At 31.0% G+C, this 21,585-nt stretch overlaps 2 protein-coding genes across 2 annotated transcripts; both read left to right on the top strand.

Annotated features, from left to right (window-relative positions):
• Positions 1–2,753: 2,753 nt before the first annotated feature.
• On the top strand, positions 2,754–20,497 carry LOC127286781 (peroxisomal membrane protein 11C). The gene is made up of 4 exons (XM_051313360.1): positions 2,754–3,191; positions 16,697–16,872; positions 17,372–17,437; positions 20,110–20,497. Exons 1-4 carry the CDS (start codon positions 2,961–2,963, stop codon positions 20,327–20,329), a joined length of 693 nt encoding a protein of 230 aa, XP_051169317.1. The 5' UTR covers positions 2,754–2,960; the 3' UTR covers positions 20,330–20,497.
• On the top strand, positions 8,827–12,941 carry LOC127286770 (uncharacterized). The gene is made up of 2 exons (XM_051313350.1): positions 8,827–10,115; positions 10,203–12,941. The coding sequence occupies exons 1-2, from the start codon at positions 9,565–9,567 to the stop codon at positions 10,417–10,419; spliced, it is 768 nt and encodes a 255-aa protein (XP_051169307.1). The 5' UTR covers positions 8,827–9,564; the 3' UTR covers positions 10,420–12,941.
• Positions 20,498–21,585: the final 1,088 nt, after the last annotated feature.

Here is a 21,585-nt window from a genome sequence, read left to right as displayed (position 1 = left end):
ATATTAGTAAATGTCGTCGAACAAACTTTTTATAGTTCACACATAAATACTCCTTCCAAACGTAAATATACATATTAATAAACTACGGATTCCACTAAGAATTAAGCGGAAGTTTTTTCTTAGTTTTTTTAATTTTTCTTAGTTTAGAATAAAAATAAGATTTTTTGGTTATGTTGTCATTTTTTAATTTAAAATACATGAAGAGGATTTTATTTTTTAAAATTAAAAGTACATTTTTATGAATATTTAAGAGTAATAAAGATGTCAATATCATTTGTTTACACTGAAATGTAATCTTTTACATATATTTTCAATTAAAAAATAACAAATTCATTTTTATTCAAAAACATTAAACGGACTTGCCCGGATGAAATTATACTTGAAATGAAAAGCACTGACGAAATAGACGGCAACAGAATCCAACGGAATTGTCATTTTTGTGAATGACCCTTCAAAAAATCCACTTTCCACAAGTGGCACGGAGTCTGTCCAACAAGTGGCACGAACTAACGAACTTGCCACAAGTTGGACGGACTTCGTGCCACTTGTGGTACGAAACACCGCCACTTGCGTCCGAGACGCTCGTGAGCCGTACAGGCTTCCGTACTTTCTCCAATATGTTCCTAAATGTTTGCGTTGCGTAACTGACACGGTGGTTCGCAAGCGCAGTGACACGTAATCAAAGCATTGATACCAATCGCGAACAAAAAGTTTGGTTTATGATTTTAAGACACTGAATTTTTTTAATTATAAATATTAAATAATTAAAATTATTAAAAGCCGTCGAGAAACATTTGAATTAAAAATTGTAAAGTTGGAAAACTTTACATGCTTTACTTTCAATGCTTTGAAGGCCTTTCTCCAATAGGAACCTAAACTTTTGCGTTGCGTGACTGACGCGTTGATTTTAGCATTGGTTGCCAATAGCAACCGACGCAATGCATACGCAACGCAAGAGTTTAGGATCCTATTGGAGAAAGGCCTTGATGGCGTCACTGCGCTTGCGGACCAACGCGTCAGTCACGCCTTTACGTTTGTCTTCTGCTAATGCTGATTCAAGGCCTTTCTCCAATATGAAGGCCTTTCTCCAATAGGAACCTAAACTTTTGCGTTGCGTAACTGACGCGTTGATTTTAGCATTGGTTGCCAATAGCAACCGACGCAATGCATACGCAACGCAAGAGTTTAGGATCCTATTGGAGAAAGGCCTTGATCCTAAACTCTTGCGTTGCGTGACTGACGCGTTGATTTTAGCATAGGTTGCCAATAGCAACCGACGCAACGCATACGCAACGCAAGAGTTTAGGATCTTATTGGAGAAACGCCTTTATACACTCACCGAAAACTGAGCGAGCGGTCCGTTTCCGTCACGCTTCCCATATTCAACTATATCTATATATATGAAAAACGTAACGCAAATGCGGACCGCTCGCGCAGTTTTAGGTGAGTGTAGAATAAGCATCAAGGCCTGAGCAGAATAGAAACGTAACCGCAAACGCAACCGGAATAATGAGTTGGAGAAGGACAAACAATACGTCTATCCTTCTCTAACTCATTCTCCGGTTGCGTTTGCGATTACGATTTCGGTTACGTTTTTCTTCTGCTCAGGCCTTGAAGGCCTTTCTCCAATAGGAACCTAAACTTTTGCGTTGCGTGACTGACGCGTTGATTTTAGCATTGGTTGCCAATAGCAACCGACGCAATGCATACGCAACGCAAAAGTTTAGGATCCTATTGGAGAAAGGCCTTGATGGCGTCACTGCGCTTGCGGACCAACGCGTCAGTCACGCCTTTACGTTTGTCTTCTGCTAATGCTGATTCAAGGCCTTTCTCCAATATGAAGGCCTTTCTCCAATAGGAACCTAAACTTTTGCGTTGCGTAACTGACGCGTTGATTTTAGCATTGGTTGCCAATAGCAACCGACGCAATGCATACGCAACGCAAGAGTTTAGGATCCTATTGGAGAAAGGCCTTGATCCTAAACTCTTGCGTTGCGTGACTGACGCGTTGATTTTAGCATAGGTTGCCAATAGCAACCGACGCAACGCATACGCAACGCAAGAGTTTAGGATCTTATTGGAGAAACGCCTTTATACACTCACCGAAAACTGAGCGAGCGGTCCGTTTCCGTCACGCTTCCCATATTCAACTATATCTATATATATGAAAAACGTAACGCAAATGCGGACCGCTCGCGCAGTTTTAGGTGAGTGTAGAATAAGCATCAAGGCCTGAGCAGAATAGAAACGTAACCGCAAACGCAACCGGAATAATGAGTTGGAGAAGGACAAACAATACGTCTATCCTTCTCTAACTCATTCTCCGGTTGCGTTTGCGATTACGATTTCGGTTACGTTTTTCTTCTGCTCAGGCCTTGAAGGCCTTTCTCCAATAGGAACCTAAACTTTTGCGTTGCGTGACTGACGCGTTGATTTTAGCATTGGTTGCCAATAGCAACCGACGCAATGCATACGCAACGCAAAAGTTTAGGATCCTATTGGAGAAAGCCCTTGAAGGGCTTTCTCCAATAGGATCCTAAACTTTTGCGTTGCGTATGCATTGCGTCGGTTGCTATTGGCAACCAATGCTAAAATCAACGCGTCAGTCACGCAACGCAAAAGTTTAGGTTCCTATTGGAGAAAGGCCTTGAGGCTTTATTGTGCGTTTGCCAAAATAGAAGAATCCAGAAAAACTATCTCTATCCTTTTTTTAAAATTTGTGACAATGGAAAAGTACCTTATTTAAAGTATGAACATAACCTTATTAAATATGGCAATTTTACAGATTTTGATAGAAATACAAATTATACATGGATAATTCCCATAAAGATTTTTTGCAGTTTGAAGATGGTCCATTAAATTTTTCTGGATAGGTTATGTGTATCTATTTTTTTCTCAAAACTTATCCAGATCATACATCTAAAGTACAAATGTTGTTTTGCCACGTGGTTTAAATCGAAATGGATCAATTTACTCTTTTATCTAATTATTTAAATAGTTACGAAGGTCGTGATAAATTTCTAAGATTTTTTTCGTACTCTACGAAATTTTTGTCTGGAATTACTTATGGAACAACAACTAAAAATTTTAAAACTATTTCGAGTGAAATGAGCAATTGTAGAGTAGTATTAAGATTGATGGATGACGTTCCAGCTTGGCATGATGCTTTGTCACACGAATGGATTAGAAAGGTTCTATAGTTATGTGATTACTACAAATATACTATGACATACCTAATGAGGTTACCAGATTTTCTGTAATATGTAGTGTTTGGTTGTTTGTTTAAAGTCACTTAAATAATAAAAAAAAGGTTACCAGATCTAGGCTAACCGCCTTTTCAAGTTTGCGCGGAAAATTTATACGCGGTACGTGTCTATACTGAAGATTCCCACACAGGTTTCCAGGTCAAAATTTTGATTAGATGATTTGTAAAGTTGACACAAATTTTAGTCCTATTGGATGCACATTCAAATACAAAATATTCTTAATTTATTTAAGCAATTGTAAGATCTGGAGGGCGTATAAGTTTTAAGACTTAGTGTAACCTCTGTACTTTAACAACCTGTAGTTTATTTAAAACAAACCAAAAAAATTTCTTAAAATTTAATTTTTTTGGTTCTTTCACCAGTTTTTCTTTAAATTAATTTTTAACTTTGAAAAAAGAAAATAATAGAAATGTGTTTTTTCTGAAAAGGACAGTTTCTTAAAAATTTTCATAAAGTTCAGGTATTTTTCTAAAATAATGTAAAGGATAAAAGTGGGACTAGCATTTTTAAGTGGTCAAATTAATTAATTTCTCTTCAAGCCTAATACAGACTCTAAAACCTTCTGTTAAATGCAGAAAACGTTTAAAGAACATATTAATAAAATTTTATTCAATTATAGCAGTATCTATATCATCCCAGAAATATTTTCTAAAAGTTTAAATTTATTCAGAGCATACATCAGAAAAATTGAAGCACTGTAACACCGAAATTTTTCAAACTTGGTTTTTTGATGTATCTTTATGTTTTTTGACCTCCGGAATCCAAAAATCACATTTTTTAAAAATGTTCCACGTGTGTGTATATTTAAATATACACTACATTTTCTTAAATTTCTCGAGTACAATAAGAGCTAAAGGAATAAATTTTTTTTTAATTGTAGGTCTCGCTGGCGGACAAATAATGAGAGTATACTTTGAGCCATATTAATACAGATTAACTATTGTTTTTCTGAATTTTAAAATTTTTGAAAAATCGTTTTTTGCCCCTAACTTTAAAAAAATGTTAGGACACCTATAAATATTATTCTTTAACCCATTAACGCCCAAAAACTGAAAATTCTTTGTACACATTCAGGTTACGTTATTTTAAATAAATCGGTCAACATTTTCTACGAGAGGTACATTTCCTATAGGTCTTGAGTGTGCTCTTTCCGATTCCGGTATCAAAAATTAATTTCGTCTAAGCCGAAATTAAATATGGCGGTTTAAATATCAAAAAACACAAAAAAAGTTTCATTTTTTTCAGTTTGACATTTTTTTTCAATCGGAAAAAATGTAAGAATAAAATTAAATTGTCAACCATAGGTGCATAAAAGTTGTGTACTTTCGAGAAACGTAAAGTAGAATAAAAAATTTCAAGATGGCGGACCAAATATGGCGTCAAAATCATTGTAAAATGTGAAAATTTTGTGCAATATTGGTCAAATTGACAAAATGTAACTGGATTTGCCTGAATTTTGTTACTCGGGGGTTTTTGGGGTCGCTGATTAAGAATCTGAAGTCGGTTTTCAAAAATGCAAAATGGCCGATCCAATATGGCGGATGAAAAATTTAAAAATGCATTCATTTGGTCTTAATTTTCATACTCGGGGGTTTTCCGGGTTGCTGATTACGAATTTGAACTTCATTTTTAAAAATTAAAAATGGCGGATCCAATATGGCGGATGAAAATTTTAAAAATGCATTCAATTGGTCTGAATTTTCATACTCGAAGGTTTTCGGGGGGTTGCTGATTACGAATTTGAACTTCATTTTTAAAAATTCTAAATGGCGGATCCAATATGGCGGATAAAAATTTTAAAAATGTATTTATTTGGTCTAAATTTTTATACTCGGGGGTTTTCCGGGTTGCTGTTTACGAATTCGAACTTCATTTTTAAAAATTAAAAATGGCGGATCCAATATGGCGGATTTTGAAAAAAATCCATCGTATTTACATGAAATCAGTTTCTCGGGGGTTTTTGGGGTTGTTGATTAAGAATCTGAAGTCGGGTTTGTAAAATACAAAATGGCGGATCCATAACCACTATCTCCATAAAATCCAATGTTTACGCATGCGCACAGAAAAAGTTGATGAATTCGTTGAAAAAGTTTAAAAATTTACTAACTTCGTGCCCATCAAGAAGATAATATCTAGTTCATGAAAGTTTTACTAACTATTTCTTTCTGTGTGTATGTCACTAGAAATATTCAGAAATGTGAATAAATAAATTTTTAATTCAGTATTAATAATTAACTCTAAAATAAACAAATTATATTTAAAAAAATAAAAAAAAATAACATTCTTAATTTTGTCTACCTCCACGTGGTAAGAATTGGTAAACGCCTAAATGGGCTGCTAAAAAAAAACTGAAAACCCCTTCAGGCTATTTGAACGGAGTTTTACATTTTTCATTTGTCATATTGGATCCGCCATATTGTATTTTTGAAAACCGACTTCAGATTATTAATCAGCGACCCCAAAAACCCCCGAGTAACTGATTTCATGTAAATACGATGAATTGTTTTTTTTAGTCCGCCATATTTGATGCGCCATTTAGAATTTTTAAAAATGAAGTTCAAATTCGTAATCAGCAATCCCGAAAACCTTCGAGTATGAAAATTCAGACCAAATGAATGCATTTTTAAAATTTTCATCCGCCATATTGAATCCGCCATTTTGAATTTTTAAAAAAGAAGTTCAAATTCGTAATCTGCAACCCCGAAAACCTCCGAGTATGAAAATTCAGACCAATTGAATGCATTTTTAAAATTTCATCCGCCATATTGGATCGGCCATTTTGCATTTTTGAAAACCGACTTCAGATTCTTAATCAGCGACCCCAAAAACCCCCGAGTAACAAAATTCAGGCAAATCCAGTTACATTTTGTCAATTTGACCAATATTGCACAAAATTTTCACATTTTACAATGATTTTGACGCCATATTTGGTCCGCCATCTTGAAATTTTTTATTCTACTTTACGTTTCTCGAAAGTACACAACTTTTATGCACCTATGGTTGACAATTTAATTTTATTCTTACATTTTTTCCGATTGAAAAAAAATGTCAAACTGAAAAAAATGAAACTTTTTTTGTGTTTTTTGATATTTAAACCGCCATATTTAATTTCGGCTTAGACGAAATTAATTTTTGATACCGGAATCGGAAAGAGCACACTCAAGACCTATAGGAAATGTACCTCTCGTAGAAAATGTTGACCGATTTATTTAAAATAACGTAACCTGAATGTGTACAAAGAATTTTCCGGAATTTTCAGTTTTTGGGCGTTAATGGGTTAATTTTGTAGAGTTTTTTAAGACGCATTTTTTGAGCTATTAGCGAACATTCTACTGATATTTTATCTAAAAGTTATTGAATTTTTAAAAATTAGAGAAAAACGTTTTTTGCCCATACCTTAAAAAAATGTATTGACACCAATAGATATTTATCTCTAGTTTTATAGAGTTTTTCAAAAATATTACGAAGTTATTGATGTTAAAAATCTGTCTCTGCAAACACCCAAAATATACAACTTTACACCGTTTCAAAATTATTATAATACTAAATAAGTTACCATAAATTGATCACAAAAAATCTCCATGGGGAAGCAAAGTGTTCATTTCATGAACACAAAATGTTCATACTTCAACATTTTTCAACTTCAACTTAGCAGCGGTTTTTTATTTTATTTTACCCTTGCATGCATGGAAAGAAAGTTGTAGTTTATCACACTTATTTCCCTGCAAAAATTGAAATGGGGTCCATACCAGTTTTCCAAATCTTTAGTGTGGCTTATGTCATAAAAACTGACTAGTATCCGACATGGCCGTTCTCGATTAATGACTTACTTAGGAAAAATATGAGTCAGTTTTCCTAGAAAGTACCCTATTTTGTAAGATTATTTTTATTTAAAAAAATGACAATTCAACTATTAGAAATAAAATTTTTATAAAATTATAATTGTATTTCTTTTAAACTATTTGTTGAGGCGTATTCGATTTTTTAAAAACGCTTCTGTTACACGCCAAATTAATATTGTGTAACTAATTTTAGGATATTTTCTTAGGATGAAAAGTAATGTGAAATAGATTTTTTAATATTAACAATGATACATTATTTTATTTTAATTGTACAGATTTATCTGTTTATAAACTTCACTTATTGATAATATGTGTGAGAAAAGTTCGCGACGGAGTTTTCAACAAGAAGTTTGGTTTGAATCTAAATATTTGAACTTGTACATTCAATCGCCGTGGTGGAGGAAATTTTGGAAAATATTTGGAAAGGGAAAAAAGGAGTGTTCTTGTCATATTAGGGTGTTTTGATTGGTTTTTAAACATTCTATTGAAATTTGAAGGGAAGGTAAAGTGGAGGTGGGAAGATGCTTGGTAGATGGTTATCTGACTGCACGTAGCATTGGGGTAATTACTACATTTGCTAAAATTTGGTTTTTATGAAGTCTGTCCCTTTTTTAGGATAGGGTCCAACTTATCGTATTGGTACCCGGATTAAGATATAAAATGTGCAAGTTTATTGTCATAATCCCTTGCTTCATTCAAACTTTCTTAACAATACATATTTTCATACTTTCTTACAAATACATATTTTTCAAACTTTCTTAATTTTTACAATCTCCAACTATTAGATTTAAAAACATCTGCAGATCTGTTGTTACGCCGTAACACTATTGGTTTTTCTTTTTTTTTTATCCATTTTTACTTTATAACGAAATTTTAATACCTTTGTTTACATTACGAAATCAGTTGATTTAACTAATGAGAATGCCATCTTCAAGCATTTTCAATAAAGAAAGAATGAAAAAAATGAAAAAGAATGACGAAATTATAACAACCGGTTTGCACTCGGTATATGTATATACTTGAAAAAATTATTCAAACGGACAGAATTTGATAGAATTTCTTTCATGTAGTTATTGAAACTTCAATAAAATTTAATCAAATATTAAAAATCCTTTTCATTTCTTGCTAAAATTGAAAAACAATTCAATATGTATCATAAGTCCGCCCAGTAAAAAAAAGAATTAGGAGTCAGCGAAAAGAATTGGTGGTAACTAAAGCTGAATGCGGTTTGGCGAAAAAACCGAATTGGAACGTTACGGTGAATTATTTTTTTCTTACCGTGAATTCTTTTCTCTTAAACATTTGAATTGACGTTTGTTTATTCGAGTTTGCATTATAAATGAATAAGAATAAATGTTTCGAAGTCTAAAAAAGCCGATTTGGAATAAAAAATATATAATTTTTTAAAAAGAAATAAAAGTGAAATGTGATAGATTTACCGACAATTTTACCATGTGAGTACTACTCATATGGTAAATTTATCATATGAACACTACTCACTTGATAAAATCGTCGGTGAATCTGTCACACTTCGCTTTCATTTATTTTTTTTAAATTATATATTTCTTATTCCAAATCGGCTTTTTTAGACTTTGAAGCATTTATTTTATTCATTTATAATGCAAACTCGAATAAACAAACGTCAATTCAAATGTTTAAGAAAAAAGAATTCACGGTAAGAAAAAAATAATTCACCGTAACGTTCCAATTCGGTTTTTTCGTCAAACCGAATTCAGCTTAAGTTACCACCAATTCTTATCGCTTACTCCCAATTCTTTTTTTTTACTGGGCGGATACAATTTCTATCAAAATTAATAAAAAAAATTTAATCATTTGATATCATATTTTATGATAAAAATTTTATCAATTTCTATCCACTTAAGAATCCAATAATTTCCTATCAAAGAAATAAGATTGAAAATCTATCAATTTTTATCCGTAAATAAATCTAATAATTCCTTATCAAAGGTTTTGATAAAAGTTGTATCCAATTCTATCCTCCGAAAAATCTAATAATTTTCTATCAAAGGGTTTGTATTGAGAATGTATCTAATTCTATTCGCAGATAAATCTATTAACCTCTATCAAAGGTTTTGATAAAAGTTCTATCAAATTCTATCCTCCGAAATAATAATAAATAAAATTTTATTAATTTTGAGGTTCTGATAAAAGTGAATATCATGAAATGAAGAGTGAAACAGATTTTCCAAATGTTTAATAGGAATTATTTCAAAAAAAAGTAAGAATGTTTTGCACAGAAAATTGGAAATTTTTCTTTATTTAATAATGGACTTTTCACCATATTAGTAGGAAATATATCCAAATGACAGTTTAGCTCTGACAGTCAGAGAGTCAAGACGTGTTTTGATTTGCTCCGTTGTGAGTGTGTGCCTATTGTGAGGATTACGTTTATATGAATTTTAGTTTCTAAAGTGAAAAGTTATTACATTGCAATAATGACCACTATCGATGACTTAAAAGAACTTATGCTCTCGGTACAGAGTGATGTTAAATCGTCAAATAACAAAATGGACAATTTATCGGAAGAGGTGAAATTGTTGAAAAACTCACAGGGAAAATTAATGGAGGAACTCAAGACTTGTAAATCTAAATATCTAGTATTAGAAAAGAAGTCTGCTCGTTTTGGTCAACAGATTTCATCTATTGAAAAAAAATTGGAGATCATGGACATCAAGGATAGATCTAGGAACATTATAGCTGAAAAAACAAATTTAATAAAATCAGTGCAAATGATCCTTGAGAAGGCATCTATTACCATCCCAGATGAACATTATGAAGCGATTTATCCTTTGGGGAAAAAAGATGATCCAAGGCCGATCTTAATTAAATTCTCGAGTTCTAAATATAGAGAATGTATATTTCAAAATGCTAAGAATTTACGTTCACTTAATGTTTTCTTTTCAACTGATTATACCCCGGAACAACAACAAACAAGGAAAGAGCTGAAACAGTTCCAAGCTGTTTTGAACGAGCAAGGAAAATCAAGGTATATCAGAGTAACTCGTCTATTCATGGAAGAAAAATATTACGATTTACCTGAAATTCAGAAGTTATTGTCAACCAATTCTTACAGTTCTGTAGGAAGCCGGAAAAGATTGAGACAAAGGAAAAATAATATTAGTGGACAAAAAAAAATCAAGGCTATTGTAAAGGATGCAACTATTAAGCATTTTCAACAAAAGACGACGATGGAGATGGGAAATACTCCGAACCTGAAGGAAAAAGAGAAGCAGTCCAACTCCGCCCCATTCTTCCCGGATCATATTCTGGAATGCAAGAGGATTAAATAATTATGAGGACATCATCGAGCACACTTCATATGGGGATGTAATCTGCCTTTATGAAACCTGGGAAACACTCGATACAGTACGAGGGCGAGCATTGCTAAATCCTGATCTACATATTATCTCCAGTTTTGCTGCCAAGGACTGTGCCAAAGGTCATGGAAAAGGAGGGCTCCTAGTTGTTGTAAATAAAAATAAATTTAAGGTAGAGTTAATTAGTTTGGATGAGGATTGTATCTTTTTTAAATTGTGATAATTTAATTAATTAAATTAATTGTGATAAGTGATAAGGACTTGATAATAGTGAATTTAATTTATAATAATCCAATCTCAGATATAGACAAATTTTTAAATAATATTAAGCAAAAAATTTATAATATAACTTTGAATTTTCCGAAAGTTCCATTAATAGTAGGTGGGGACTTTAATTGTAAAATTGGGGATTTAAATAACTTGGATGAAGAATGTTTTTCTTATACTAATTTTATGGGAGAAAGATATAGTCTTGACATAACTACAGATAAACGTGTCAAATTAGTCACGGAATGTTTTGAAGAGCTTTGTGTGGGTCAGCTCATTTAGCTTGGGTATAATTGATAATTTTAAAGTATTGAATATATATTCAGGGAATACAGAAAAGGCCGATTCATTCAAAAATAATATTCAATATCCTCATAACTCTGAATTGGAAATGAAGTCAATTAATGCTCTCAATCTTAATCTAATAAATGCTATCAAAATAGCGGCATATGCGGACGATATAGCTGTCCCTGCTGACTCCTTGGTGGACATGAGAAAAATCCTTTTATACTTGGAAGAATACTGCATTTTGAATAAACTTGATGTTAACTTAAAAAAAACAAAAATAGTAGTATTTAGAAAAGGAAGTCACTGTCATAACAAAAAATTACCATCTTTTGAGTATGGAAAAAGCGAGGTAGAAATTGTTAAAAATTATGAGTATTTGGGAGTAGTATTTTCACAATCCTTGCTTTTTTTAAATGCAAAAGATGAAATTGTAAAGAAATCAAATCTGGCGGTAAATTATTATACAGTATCATTAATTTCAAAAATGAAACTGGATTTTTTTGATCCAGTGTCACATCTTTATATGAGTCTTGTTTCCAATGTTCCTTTGTATGCAGCACTAATTTGGAGCTTAAGATATCTTGATTCAATCGAGAAAATCCAGACTAATTTTTTTAAAAGAATTTTGAATGTTCCGTTTAATACGCCTGGCTATGCGGTTAGATTAGAGACCGGAAGTAATCATCTGTCATGTGAAGTATTTAAGTTAATTTTAAACTGTATTGAAAAAGTTTTGAGCATGACAGATGAAAGATACCCGAAAAAGTGTCTTGCCAGGCTGATATAGTCAAAGATTTTTTTTGTGGAGATAGGAGAGGAAGAAGAATGGGAGAATATTTCAGTGCAGTCTATAAAAAAAATAAAAACAAAAAATTGATAAATAATTATAAAATTAGAATGAGAGAAATTGATTTAAAAATGGCCCATGATTCTTCCTCACTCCCCCTTTATCCGCAATTGACTTCTGATCTTATAGAAGGACCCCAGAAATACCTCTCATTAAGGGACATTCCTCTTACACATGGTAGACTGATTGCACAGCTACGATTATTTAATATATATCAACCCATAATTAAAATGGAAGGAAGCTCCGTTAACTTTAGTCATAATGATTACTGTGATTTTTGCTGCCAGAGATTATATGAGTATGATAATTTATTATATCACGTTTTGGTAAAATGTTCAAGGTTTTCGTTGATTAGACAGAGTATAAGTGAAAAATCACAAACGTGTGACATAAGAAATGACTGTATGGATGCATTGAATAAAAACTTTGTGAAAAAGGTAGTGGTTTTCGTTAATGAAGCGTTAAGCACAAAGGTAACTCCTCGATGACAAAAAAATTTCCTATATATCAAATACGAATAAATTATATAAGGAATTACTTCCAAACAGAGAAAATTACTTTTTCTATAGAATTAACAAATAACTGTTTATATAAACTTATATGTTTACATATGAAATTGAAAGATTTTAAGTATATAAAATGAAAAAAATTGGCAGAAATTTTTTAAAATTAACTAGATTTTTCTTAAATTTTTGTAGGTTAACTGCTCTTATTTCTTTAAAAATTGATATTTTTATATTTTCTTTTATGGGTTCTCTTCTTTAAGATGGTTCAAAGTTCGTATTTCTACCATAAAAATAAAAAAAATTATTGGATTTGCTTCAACCGTTTGAAAGTTATAGCATTTTTAAACAATAAAATTGAGCAGCCAAAATTGTTTCGTTGAGAAAAAGTAGATCTAGATAGTTAAGGTAATCCACTTGCAGCAGTCACTTCCAAAAATTAATTTCAATAAAAAACTTAAAAAGTTTAGAGTAACTTGCTTGCAGTGTTGGGTAGTAACTAGTTATTAGTAACTAAGTTACTGAAAAAGTTACTTTACTTGTAACTTATTCGTATTTCAAAAAAAGCTCGCAAAGTGATAGCAAAAGAACATGGCCTCTGCGCTCCCCTGTTGAAAATTCCTATGTGAGAACACATATGGGATCCCATCCAGGATCTCTTGTGAGTTCTTATGTGGGTTCCCATACAGGTTCACACATAAGATCCTGTATGAAAAGGTTCCTGGGATGAACTTGCGTGAGAGCTCGCGCATGATCTTATGTCTCTGTAAAAGCAATAACACAGGATCCCATGAGGTTTCCTGTGTAGGTTCCTATATGAACAACACGATAAATAGGAACACACATGGGATCTTATCCGAGATCTTGTATGAGTTCTTACATAGGTTCTCACATATAAGAAGATTAATAGGTAGATTTTATATAAAATCTTATTAAGCTGCTATTAATCTTCTTATATGTGAGAACCTATGTAAGAACTCATACAAGATCTCGGATAAGATCCCATGTGTGTTCCTATTTATCGTGTTGTTCATATAGGAACCTACACAGGAAACCTCATGGGATCCTGTGTTATTGCTTTTACAGAGACATAAGATCATGCGCGAGCTCTCACGCAAGTTCATCCCAGGAACCTTTTCATACAGGATCTTATGTGTGAACCTGTATGGGAACCCACATAAGAACTCACAAGAGATCCTGGATGGGATCCCATATGTGTTCTCACATAGGAATTTTCAACAGGGTCGCATGCTGCGCATTGTACCGACTGTTTACATTCTGTTTTTCATGTGCTCGTGTTCCATCGTATTCGTATGGTTTACTGTTGCAATATAGGGGATTTACCCATTTACCTGCATAATTTAAACAGTGTACAAGATATTTTAAAATAAGATTTTAATTAATTAATTTATTTGTATTCAGAAGTTTTATATAGGCTTTTATTTAAGAGTTTATAAAAATAATTTTTAGCAACCCCGTGTCGAAATTGTACCTTATTAATTGATTTTTAAATTAATTCTTACAATGGCAAACAAAATCCATGATTATAAAAACTAATTTTCTAATAATGATAATATTTAAAAAATTTTTATAAATAAATACTTGGATAGGTTAAACATGGATATGCGTTAAAGAATTAGAAGCAGCTATAGCGAAAGAAAAAAAAAGAAAAGAAAAACCTCTTTTGGAAAACTGGACTTCCGATTCAAAGCTAGTTACTCAAAAAATATTGGATAAAAAAATTATGGATTATGTAATAGAAGTGTTGTAGAAAAATTATCTTTTAAAGACCTAGTGTTACTTGGATTACCAGGAAATTTGAAAATTTTTACACGTAAAACTTTAGGGGAAGAATAGATGATGCTTTTATTAAAATGAATACAAATCTATGTGAAGAACTTGAATAAATACATGTATTACAATTATATTTCACATTTTAATTTGATTCCCATTTGATAAAAAAATTGAATTTCGATAAGACAAATTTTAAAATAATTTTTCAGTAACTTGAAATGTAACTTTAAGTTACTTTGTAAGTAACTGTAACAGTAACTAGTTACTTTTTTTCATAAAGTAACTTAAATGTAACCAGTTACTTAAAAGATAGTAACTTACCCAACACTGCTTGCTTGTTTCATAAAAAAATTAAAAAATTTTTTTTTGCCTGTCTACTGAATACATCGTTAGCCTCTATACATACACGTGCTCTTGTTGGTGTTAGTAGTACTTCCCCGAATCTCAGAATGCATTATCCTTAAAATTAATCATTTTTTTTATATCTCTTAAACGAAACGGTAAATGTTATTGATTCTCTTTATTTTAAATTCTATAAATATTTATTTATAACATATACTAGTTTAAAAAAAATCTATAGAAAACTAAGAAACTTTGAACTTAAAATATCTCGTTTTAAAAATGGTCAATTATTTTTAAATTTTCGGAATATGTAGATCTCGATATTAACTGTTAACATATTAAATTTTATCGAATTCCAAGAAAAGAGCGATCGCGCGTGTACTACTTTAAGGGAAGAGTCTGGTCCATGAGGTCGAAAAAATCAACTTTTTTTATTGTTTAAAAATATTCCTAAACATGTGCAGAATGCTCCTCTATGTAATTGTTTTAACAAATTCGAACTACAAATATAGTTATAAGCGGTGCGCTTAAAGTACAGCATCCCAATTGGAAATTATCTACTGTCGCATTACAGCACCAATATTAATCAGTCTGGCACAGAACTAACAGACGGACTTAAAAACATCATACTTAACATATTATATGTATAACTATATGTTAAGGGGGGAACACCAGTTGTAACTTTCGAAAAATCGATTTTTTTTGTGAATTTTCTTAAAGTATACATATTTAGAAATGTGTCTGTAAATTTCAAAGTTGATCCGGTGAAAAATAAATGAGATATACAGAACACTGTAGCGGCGCGTCCCGTGGCTTCATACAAGGTGGCCAGCCATACCTGACCCTAACGACAGATGGCAGCAAATTGGCATTTTAGAATCGGCAACCACTACGGAAGAGTTATTATATGGTCCAGGAATCGATGACTCTTTGTAACTTGGAAACAAAATTTCTTCTGAACAAAAAAAAGTAAGTTGAAACTTTGAATGCGTTTTTCTCAAAATGACATTTTCCAAGTCGGTGACCACGATTACTCGAATACCATTAAACCGATTTATTTAAAATTTAGTGTGCTTCATTTACACATATAAGTCTAGTTCGTGATCGAAGGATTTTTTTTTATGCAAAACTTTTTTTTATATAGCTGAAAATCGACCGTATTTTTTAACGAAAATCATACTTTTGACTTTGACAGGTCGCCATTTTGTCAAATTTTTTTTTTTTTAAATCCTTCGATCACGAACTAGATAATCTTATAATAAATGTAAATCAATTTCATTTTTGTATTTCAGACGAAGTATACTTGCAGAATGCTGGTCACCGCAATTCGCCTTTTTTCTTAAGGCGCCACTTCAATTGCTCATATCTCCAAAAGTTTTTGTTAAAAAAATTTTTTTTTCTTTTAAATTACAGCTTTTTACATGTACTTTTAACTAATAAATAGTATTCTTTAAAAAGATTCATTGTTCTTTTGGAAAATATTCTTGTAAAAAGCATTATTTGTTGAGTTACAACTGGTGTTCCCCCCTTAACTCATCGAATTATCAATCAATTTACTTCATTAAGAGCTTAAATTAAAGATAATTAAATTTATAACCCGAATATTTATGAATTTTATTTTATAAAAAAAGTTAAAGCAAAATAAGTGACAAAATTTTTCAACCACTTTTTTTCTTTTCCTCGAAATTTTTACAAAATTTTTTTTTTTGCAAATTAAGGTTCATCCACAATTTACGATTATATTTTAACCAAAAATTCTTGAGATTTTTGTTTTAGACGATTTTTATCAGAAGAAACCCTCGCCTGGACCAGACTCCCCCCTTAAATACGCTTGGAAGGCCAAATATTTTAACTTATTCTAAAAGTCAAATTTCAAGCCAAATAAAAAAAATCCATTAGAAAATCTCTTTTAGGGTCCAAGATATCTTGAATTGATTTTATATTATTTTTCACTTCTTTTGTTATCGCTTGTGGTTGTGTCCCTAAAAATTTATTGCGTAGCCCTAGATGTTAAGGATAACTACTGCGAACGATAGTAAAATATGCTTGACGATCATTTCCAAAAGCGGACATTGCAATTACATACTTTCAGCTTACTTGGAAAATGATTTACAATACAAGGGATGAATCAAATAAAATGAAAAATAGTAGAAGGGTTAAAAAGAATAAACGTGATATTTAATATAGATAACTATAACACTTTTTTTAGGATACGAACTGGATTAGTTATATAAGCGATATACAAACTATTATCGACGTAATTTACTCCCCAATTGAGAGTATATGCTGGGCTGGAGGTCGTAGAATTATATCAATCAATACTGAACTGTGGGACACTACAACAACTTGTTTCTGGATTACATCAATATTTCTCTCTTTAATTAAGTAAGTTGTTTGACATATGTTACTTTACATATTTTTCTAATTCGCTCTGTTAACCGAAGTTAATAAGCGAGATTTTAATTACAGAACATCAAAGTTTTTCAAAAATATTTACCTATGAAGAGAATATTAAAAACATATTCGACTAAATTTTTTTTTGCTGCACATACAGAACAGTCGAAAATTATTCATACGGCTAACGCCCGACAATTACTATCCCAAAACACACCCGTTTTTAAGGTGTGTGGTAAATGTTAATGTATTTCTTTTACAGTGGGCGCTGTGTCCGCAGGTATATTATAATTATCAATTCTCCAAGTTAGGTAAAAAATAATAACTTCACTTTTTAACGATCAACACGAGTTTACGGTATATGTTAAAAAGTGAAGTTTTCATTTTACTTGTCTTACAATTAGAGGATTGATAAAAGATAAATTCATTTCTTGACATCTTATCTTCAGTTTATGTTCATAATTTGCAAATTTTAATTTATCTTTTTCAGGTCTGTTTATCACATAATCAAGTTGAACAAATATAAACAATGTTTAAATGATAAATCCAGTAATAGGTGTGTATAATTTTTTACTTTGAATAATATACCTAATAAAAAAGCGATAAATTAAGAAGAAATGAAAAGTTAGTAAGAAAAAATGTTTTCTGAAACCGTTTTTAACTGCTTAAAAACTATATAATACGTGTACGAAATTATATAATCTTTGAAGTTTGATATAGTTTTTGTTTTTAATAAACCATAATATTTATTTATATTTTTTGAAAATATGATATATGATAAATATGTACACGAAAAAACTTTGTTTAAGAATCATTCCTGAATTTGTTCAGGAACTGAGGATATGATAAAAATTCTGCAAAACTTACTGAAAATTACAAAAATTATTCAAGAAAATACATGTATTTTTATTATGATATTGAAAGACTTGTTGTTAATGCCGCGATCGGAATGTCTCAGTCACTGGGCTCTGAAAGATTCTTGAACTGTTTTAGAATACGCAGTACAGTAGCCAAGCGCGAGTCAGGGATTGGTTGCGTCAAATATGTTTCCAATGTATATAATACCATAAGCTGCTAAGGTAGCTGAGAGACTTAAAGGGGAAATTTTTGAGTTTCGAGGACGTGGGTTCGAGTACTCATACAGTAAATTTTTTTTCTCGCAAACGTAAAAAATTATTCTAAAACGAGTTCAAGAATTTCTGTATTAAGTTTAGTCAGTTGTCTTGAAATTCTCTGTAATTCTTATATAAATACCGCTTAAAATTTTTCAAGGAAATATTAATAAGATTACTTAAATTATTCTCATATCCTTAGTTCCTGAACAAATTTAGGAATAATTCTTGAACAAAGTTTTTCCGTGTATATATAATACTTTAATGTGCACGTGGGCGTATCTCTTGAACTTTTAAACTTTATTTTATCATTCATTATGATACCTTATAGATTGGAAATATACTTTAGCAATACCCGGGTCACATAGTACCTATAAACTTGTAGCAGTATTGTCTCAATATTCTAATATTGCAGCCACATTGCAGAAATAATCACAATATGGAGGCAATGTTGGTAATATTGCTGAAATTTTAGATGCTGTGGTGATAAAAACAAAAACTTCATCAAACAATTTCTGAATCCAAGTAAAACAACATCTTACTACAATAATCTTTAGACTTTGAGAATACCCAAGTAGAAATGTGCCACTGGCATAGTACTGACCCAACACTGCCAGTCAGTATAATAGTACTGACTGCCGTACTGGGCCAGTAGTGGACCAACCCTGGCTGGTAACGCTGTCCAGTACTGATTTTGTCCCGCTCACCAGTACTAACGTAGTACTGGAATAATACTGGCATAATACTGGCAAAGTACTCATCCGGACTTAAAATCTCACTTTTTTACAAAATGCTAAAACACGCTTTCCAATGCAAATTTCATCCTTATTAGCTTATTACTCCCATTTTTACCACGAACAGGTAATGTGAAGCCAATAATAGTTAATGTTATTTAGAATATATAAAATATTATTAACAATAAATAATTAAAATAATAATTATCATTTATATTAATTAAATTATTTTATTTTTAATAAATTATTTTACAAAAAATAATTTGTGTTGTAAATTTTTTTATTTTTTTAAATTCATAATATTTAATTTTTTTTACTTTGCACTTATACTTAATTTAATAATTATTTAATAATTGATATTACACATGAACAAATATTGTACTTATAACACTTAAAACTAAGAACGAAAAATCTCGCACGCATGGGGGATCGAACCCTAAACCCTTAGAACGCAAGTCAGATACGCATACCGCACAGCCGCGCTGGCTTGAAATGCTGACTTGAAGTAGTTCACCTAATACAAAAGTTTTGATTTCAAAGTTTGTATTATCTATTGATCACGAAAATAAAATGAATTTATTCTTAAATTTTTTAAACTCACAAAATTTTTTCAATTTTTACAAAGATTTAATGAAATAAAACTGGATATCAATTTCAGTTAAATATTTTTAATAAATTATTTTTACCGTAAATAATATTAAAACAGACAAAAATGATTGATGAATTACATAATTAAAAATAAGTTAATAAAAGACGACTGTAAAATATGAATGGTAAAAAAAATTTTAAATTTAATATTTAATTATTAATAATATTTAAAAATTACAGTGAAAAAATTACATTTGCTTTATTTTTAAAACTATTAGAAAAAAATTCTCAACTTATTGTTATTGTATGCATGATAAATAACTTAATGCACATATTTCAATGAGTACTAAAATAACTAAAAAAACATAAATATATTTTATATAGGTATATAATAATACATTACAATTACATCCAAAATTTTGAGGGAAAGTATTCGAAAGAAATTAATATACATTTTTTTAAATAAAAAATCATCGTTTTCTACCTATTGGAATAATTTAAAGACTTTTTCACTTAATGTTTTTTATCACCGACATAGTACTGATTCGGTGTGAATGACAGTGTACTGCCAGTACTGGTTTTAATATTTTTTTACCTCCGACATAGTACTGATTCGGTGTATTAGTCAGTACACTGCCAGTACTGAAAGTCAATACCGACAGCCAGTATTGGATCAGTACCATGCCGGTGTTTAATTACGGCGAGCTACAGATATTTCTACTTGGGTATATTTGCACAAACTAATTTTCCTAAAACGTATATTGTATACATCTATTAAAATAATTTTTGTTCAGGATACAGAGGAATAAAATAGTAGTGCAGCAGCGATATGAATTACTTACTTGCATCAGATTAGTTTTGGACTTTAGTTACGCTGTGAGTTACCTTCCCAATGGTACACTTTATGGTGGAAAACTAAAGACTTGGCATGTAGGTGCATTAGGAACATTGTCTTCGCTAATTGGTATTTATCAAGCATTAAATAAACGAAGTAATTCTTCTAAATCTGATTGATTTTTTGTATAATAATGATTACATGTAATGGTTTTAATTTTAATATACAAGTAGTTAGGTAACGAATTTTATCGTGTATTGTTAATAATGTCTTCTCTATTACTAGTTATTCATTTATAAGTAATACAAGATTTCTTAAATACAAAAATAAATTTTTTTAATATTTAATTCATGGTGTATTTTTCTTGCTATTTACACATTTGTAAACTTCATAGGTTACCTTAAAAATTACAATTGACTTGACGGGTTGGAAAACTTGGCCCCAGAATACGGCAATACCGTTTTCCGGGAGTCGACCGTTCAGCGCGACCTCCGCAGGAAAATGTAGAGTTAAATCGTTTCGTTTGCTACAACGCAATTACACGTTTGACTTGAAAGCAGTTTGAATAAATACATATGATCTTTAAGAAAATGTTTATAAAATGTAAAGGCAATTGGTATTTTCTTGTTGTGTATACATATTATTTGTGTAGTACAATAAAATCTTTGTTTCTTGTCATATGATATCACTTGTCAGAAGGCAATTGTATGCTCCATGGAACAGGGATTTTAAATAGAGTGAAGACGTTATGTATTCGAAAATAACTATTGCACTAAAACCAAGATTTATTATCACTTGCTTATAGTACTTGCTAATGACAATTAATAAACCCTACTGGAAGTGAAGACATAGAAACAGATAGAAAAAAGGAGATAGGAAAAGATAAAAAGGTATACTGTTTTGGAGATGCAGAATGTACACTTGAAAGATACCCTACCGAAAGAGTGGTACTGGAATAGTACTGAATTGGACTTGGCTTGAGTTCCACTTCAGTACCACTACCTGATAACCCATAAGAAGACATTTTGAAAGTACTTTAACAATAGTTTTAAAGGTATATAAGATCAACAAACCGTCTCTCACGATATACGTGTAAAACAGCAAAAAAAAAACATAATAGTTTGTAGAAAATTTCTGTTAAGTTTGGAAATTATATTGCATAATCCCTCCTTGAACGATAGACCCCTATGTCCTTTGTTGAAGGATTAAAATTTTAACCCGAGTTTTATTGCTTAAAAAATTTATAATTTTAATAACTCAACTTTAAAAAATATATATTGAGATTCGTTAATATTTCCAGATTATGAATATCTAAAATTTATCAAAAAATAATTACATTTAAAACAGTTATAATTTATCTCGTATACCTTAAGTTTGACAAAAAAATGGACAACATTTTTGAATGTAGCTGCCAAAGGACATATCATATGCATAC

This window comes from Leptopilina boulardi, unplaced genomic scaffold (genome assembly GCF_019393585.1).
Source record: "Leptopilina boulardi isolate dan_hultmark-lab unplaced genomic scaffold, ZJU_Lbou_2.1 LbouV2_122, whole genome shotgun sequence".
Lineage (NCBI taxonomy): Eukaryota > Metazoa > Arthropoda > Insecta > Hymenoptera > Figitidae > Leptopilina > Leptopilina boulardi.
The sequence above is the reverse complement of the archived record's forward strand: the minus strand, read 5'-3'. Positions and strand labels throughout refer to the sequence as shown.